Below are 5,857 nucleotides of genomic sequence, written 5' to 3' on the forward strand. Positions count from 1 at the left end.
AAAGACAGAAACTGCTCTGAGCATAGAGGACAAGGTCTGCCTCTGTGTTTGAGCATGCGTGTTCCGGTTAAGATCAAGTTCCCCTGCAAACTGTAGCACTACACTGATTTAACAGCAGTGATGAAGATTCAATGTGTGCCTCATTACATTATGATCATTAACAAGTACTTCTAACCTTTCATGTAACATGATATAAGGAATCAGAATGGAAATAAGCAGAGAAAAAAGGCATCCAGAGATGCAGAACCTGACAATCTACAGCAAAGATGGAGGATAGAGAAGGGATTGTTCTGGGGAAACACCTGTTCCACAGCTTTGAAGACAAGATGAAAGCACACACTTCGAACATCACAAATGTCAATAGTTTTACTCCTCTGGTCTTCGAGGTGTGTGGAGTAAAAATCTACTCACTCTCTCTGGCTATTCTTTTCTTTAAACACACTAGTCCTGCCTGCCTGCTTTGTTTTGCCTTAAACACATTCTAACAGATTAAACTGCTTCATTCATGTTTAATGAGATACCAGTCTTAGTAAGTAATAAGACAGCTGCTTCGTAGTGAATATTTGTATTTATCATAATAAATGAGAGATCTACTTATTCTCAATCAGTTTCAATCTAATTCTCAATCTGAGCATAATTGATGCAACGCTGCTTTGCAATGATGCATTTATAAAGGACCCAAATGATTCCGGCGCTCAACACTGAACTCTAGAAATCCCAATACCCAAACTCGTGCCATTCAGCATTGGCACACAATGGAACAATGTGGAACAGTCTCATGTTTTATTAACTCAGGCACTCATGATGAATTAAACAGACATTATCTAAGAGCCTGTAAGTCACAAGTTAGATAACATGTAAATTTCGATCTAAGATGATATGTTGTTACCAAAAGTGTTCTGAAATGTCTTTTAAATGTCAAGAATAAGTCCATTAATATGAGAGTAGTCAGGACTATTATAAGGCCTTGCTGAAATCAGTGAGCTGCAACAGATGAGAAGCTGCTACACCTAGTGGATGTTCGACTGAATTGCAAGACAATTATGTGAGGACCAGGGCTTCAAGTTAATAAATATAAAATGTAGGGTTATCTCACACTATAATGATGAACATACATGCTAAAGACTTTTAAGCTGCTGTGAGCGCTTTCTGCTCTCTTTACTTGTGGATATAAAGATTGCATGACATGGATCCTCCTTGAATATGTGGCCTGAGAAGCTCAGATTGGTTTTGTCATTATTTAAATAACTTTATAAAGTACATTTGAATTTTATATGAGTGCATCAATTAATCATTAGAGGTTACTTGCTCCACTTAAGGTTGTGATCATTTTCTCCACTAAGGTTTCACATCGAAAACATCTGAAACTGGAGACTGGGGTTATTGGGCAATCAGAGCCATTAAAGACCTCACTATCAACTTAATGCTGGGTTTAATTCTAAAATGGAAGGGAGCAAATGGACTGTGAAATATGTGCTAATGGTAACAAGCTTTCTCCAAGTTTACAGGATAGAGAAAGAGTGAGAGAGACCATTTACTGCCCTGTTCTGTTATCACTGAGTCTACACATATAATTTCACAGAGTTTTAGAGTCAGAATTCAGGGACAAGGACAATTAAACCAGGGACTGCAAAGGGACGGGCTGGTAAAACGTTGCGTTAAAGTTCACAGATAGAGTTCATTTGAAGTATACAGCTCACATCAAACAAATGAATCTCAACCTCAGTGATATCCAAGAGCAATATGAACACATATGTTTGCAATTACGCCAACATGATATGCTATTTGCAGAAAATATTCCTTTTTGCAAGCATAATTCCACATCTTTAGGGTGAATTTGGCAGGATAAATATTTATTAAAGAGTGCAACACCTCTTCACTTGGGCCACCCAGTTGAACATCCAACTATACAACAGTGAGGTGCATATAGTACAGCAGATTAATAAACTAAATAGCTCAGCGGTTTGACTATGTTTTAGTCCATCACACACAGCTTCCTTACTTAAAAAAGGTTTCACATTAATCAATGCAGAAACTCAACAAACTCAATTTTGACTTCAACACCCAGTTGAGACTTTTTTGTTTAAAAAAAAGTGACCTTGGTACATGTTTGTTTAAACTCAATCATTTAATACATACTAAGCATTTGAGACTGATATACAGTTGCTATACAATGGACCCGAACGATTTACTGTTATAGAATGGACTACCATCAGTAGGAGAAAAGAGGACCCTGAGCAAGCTGCTGTCAGTAATGGACTGTGATTGCCACCCCCTGCACAGCACTATAACTGGACAAAGGAGTATTTTCAGTGGCATACTTCTGTCGCTGTCATGCTCAACGGATAGGTTGAGGAGGTCCTTTGTCCCCAGTCCCGAGGGCCATCCAGCTTTATAACTCCACACTGTAGGAGACTGACTTTTCTTCTTTTTTTGGACTGACTGACTGTACGACCTGACTTAATATGGGCTACTGAATGCCTTAATTTCCTTCGGGATTAATAAAGTATCTATCTATCCATCTACTACCCAGCTTACATAGTGTAATACAAATAGATTTTTTATGAATTCGTAGGACTCAACAGAGGCTCTTATTTATTAGTTTAATGCTATGTTGCATACTTTAGAAATAAATCCAAACTAATGCAGGGGAGGCATACAATTGACTAATCTACAGAGTCATTTGTTCAAGGAGCAGCTCAAAATCAAGTATGTTGTATTGCAGACAGAAATATCATGGCACACAAGTGATGTTTAGAGGAACCTGCATTTCCCGAAAATAATACATAGATACATTTCATCAACAAAAAGGAGGAAAAAAATCAATCTTTGAAGAAAAGCCTCAAAATATCAATGCTTACTCCAGGACTGCAGAGACAACAAATCTTAAGTTTGACCATCATCCACAAAGGCTTCCTGGCACAGCCAGCATTTGAGGAAAAACCATGGTTCACAGAAAGAGACAGGTAGCCTTCTAGGGGGAGCTTCTTGCTGAATGTGGAGTGCACAAGAGGAGGCAATTTGAGGTCAGAGGTATATGGGCCAACACGTTCTATTGGAGCGCTGAAACACCACAGAGTGTTGAAACACTCATTAAAGGCTGTATATTACTGGACGACACCTGCACCTGAGCAAGGCTATAGTTATCTCACTGTGAGGAAATCAATCACTCTGCACCACAAACAAGCAAAGAGCAAAACAGAAGGTTACTTAAAAGCTTTAATTTAATGAAAAAATGTATATGCTATATGTATATGAATTTAAGGACTATCATCAATAAATATGTGTCATTTGGGAATAATTTGGCTTTCAAATAAGCATGCATTTCACCTAAATAAAATGTAATTGTCCAATTGTAGCCTCTTACTGGTCTCAGGAGTATAATATATCCCTGCATATTTAACATTAACAAGTGAAAAATTATATTACAGATGCTGTAATCATCCAGGAAATACAAGAAGAGTAGAAAATACTAATAAAAAGACAAGACAATAAATGCAATCCGGTGTTCAGAACAACAAGCAGATACACGCGGCCCGATCAATATTCCATTCATTATCAGTGACCCACTAATGAATCACTGGCAAACAGCAAAGAAGGATGGGATGCTGTATTGTTTCCCCCTCCACACACAAAGTAAAAAGGATATTTTTTTAACTTCTCCTTATAACTCAAGACCAGTGAAGATCATGAAGCTTCAACACCACTTCAGGTTCTTGATCAAGTCTTTAAAAAAAATGTTTAAAAGTTGTCTGTCTTCATGATACACTCTTGTCCACACACACACACATCTATATCCCCAAAGTTCTATGCTGCTTCCTCTCAGGAGAGGTGGAACACGCTGTAGCCGACCGGAGTGGTGTACATGGCCAGATGTGCAGCACGGAGTATGGGGCTGCGACTGTATGAGCCCAGTCCATAGATCGATGCCGATCCAGCCTGCATGTTAACACCGAAGGGGAAACCTAAGGATGAGAAGCCAGGGTGAAATAGAGCTTTGGGCCCCACGCCAGCTGCTATTTTAAGTTTTTCCACCTCAGCCTCCTGAAGCCTCTTCGCTTTAGCTCTTCGGTTTTGGAACCAGATCTTGACCTGGGTCTCTGACAGTGATAGGGAGGAGGAGAACTCAGCCCGTTCTGCGATGGACAGATACTGCTTCTGCCGAAACTTTCTCTCCAGGGCCAGGAGCTGCGTGGTGGTGAAGGGGGTGCGGGGCTTGCGGTTGGTTTTGTGCTTCCTCAAGGAGCACACTGCTGGACTGAGCTGCCCTAGAAGACAAAAAGTGTAATATACTGTTTCACTGATTTAATATCCAAATAACTCAGTTAGGGCTGAAACAATTTGTCAATTTAGCAATTAAATTAGATTTAAAAAATTATTATCAACAAAATTGATAATTAGTCCAAGTAATTTATCAAGAAAAAACATCTTTTAGCTCTTAGGACTGTTGGTCAGGCAAGTTATTAAATTATTAAGACCATCTTAGGCTCTAGGGCCAGGGACTATTTTTGACAAACTAAATGATTGAACAATTCATTATGAAAAGAAAAAAAAATAACACTAATTAATTAGTGAGCTTAATTCTCTAATAGCACAATTAAACAAAACCCTAAAAACGAGAGAAAAAGATAAATAAAAATTATATACACTTTTTTTATATTGTGTGGAATGGTCCTATTATTTCGTTATACCCCTTGAGATGAGCAATCTTGTTTTAAATGGGGCTGTACATTGATTTATGGCCTGCTGTATAATTCCAATCTCTACTATTCTTTATCACATTTTTTAAAAACCTAAAGTCAGTCGTGAACAGCGATTTACCCTTCAAACTGTAATTTCTAAAAATATGCAACTTAAGACTTGATGTATTGGGCAATTTATAACAAAGCCAAATACTCTATGTTATATACATCATTAGTTAACAGTGATCCCGTATTGATAATTATCTGACAATTCCCCTAATCACTTACTGGGTGGCGTGGACAGCTTAATAGGGCTGGATATCCATGACGAACAGTCTCCTTGTTCCGATGGCTCTGACTTGATAGATTCTAATTGTTGGGATATCTCATCCAGCCTCTGCGCCTGATCATTGCTTAAAGAGTAATTTCCGTTTGGTCTGTCGGTCGCAGTCAGCGGCCTCGTGTCCGACATGAGCGCCTCTACACTGAAGGGCAGGCAAGACACCTGAGCCGTGCGCCTCTTCAGCCGCGGACCCTGCACATCCTCGTCTGTTGAGCACTCATCTCGGCAGTCTCCAGGGGAAGACATGCTTCGTTTTGGGGGCAGAGATCGATATCTAATTCCAGTCCAGAAAACACATAACTTTTTTTCCACGAAGTGCAAACATGCAGCGTCCACAGAGGAGAGATCTTCAGAGTAACAAGTAGTCACAAAGTTGACAACTTTCTCGCTGGCAAAACTTTGGGAGGTACTGGGACTTACAGCCAATGATCCCGTGCGCAGAGGAAGACGATTGGATCTCTGTAGGTGCCACACCCACGACTTGGCGACTACACAGCCGCACATCAGCCTCATTTACAGGTAATTACTCTGGGAAAAGGTTGTTTCGTGAAAATAACTCACACGTTTTTTAATCTTAATTACTGACAGTAATAGACCATATTTTATTCACTCTGCAAACCTTTGTTTGACAGTGAGAGCAAAGAAAAATAGCCCTGCTTGATGAGCTGATTTAATGCACAGGAAGTTTAGATGAGACTAAGGCTTGGAGAGAGCTTTTCTGTGGGGGGGGGGGGGGGGGGGTGGCTGGCTGGCGTCTACATGTTAATCAATACTGTGTCTGCTAAACCCTTCTCCATCTTGCAATTAGCCCACTGGATTGGCCTGACTGTCT

General features: G+C 39.7%; 1 protein-coding gene across 1 annotated transcript; it reads right to left on the minus strand.

Moving 5' to 3' along the window:
- Positions 1 to 3,754: 3,754 nt before the first annotated feature.
- Positions 3,755 to 5,271, minus strand: LOC133986181 (homeobox protein MSX-2-like). The gene is made up of 2 exons (XM_062425984.1): positions 4,971 to 5,271; positions 3,755 to 4,268 (listed from the first exon to the last, which is right to left on the minus strand). The coding sequence occupies exons 1-2, from the start codon at positions 5,269 to 5,271 to the stop codon at positions 3,823 to 3,825; spliced, it is 747 nt and encodes a 248-aa protein (XP_062281968.1). The 3' UTR covers positions 3,755 to 3,822.
- Between the last annotated feature and the right edge of the window lie 586 nt (positions 5,272 to 5,857).

Source organism: Scomber scombrus, chromosome 9 (genome assembly GCF_963691925.1).
Source record: "Scomber scombrus chromosome 9, fScoSco1.1, whole genome shotgun sequence".
Classification (NCBI taxonomy): Eukaryota; Metazoa; Chordata; class Actinopteri; order Scombriformes; family Scombridae; genus Scomber; species Scomber scombrus.

Bases quoted from the DNA above. Each gene is read 5' to 3' on its own strand.
- LOC133986181 (XM_062425984.1), bottom strand. From the start codon at position 5,271: ATGTCTTCCCCTGGAGACTGCCGAGATGAGTGCTCAACAGACGAGGAT. The intron at 4,269-4,970 runs GTAAGTGATTAG...TTTGTCTTCTAG, and splicing joins TAAGCTGTCCACGCCACCCA to GGCAGCTCAGTCCAGCAGTG.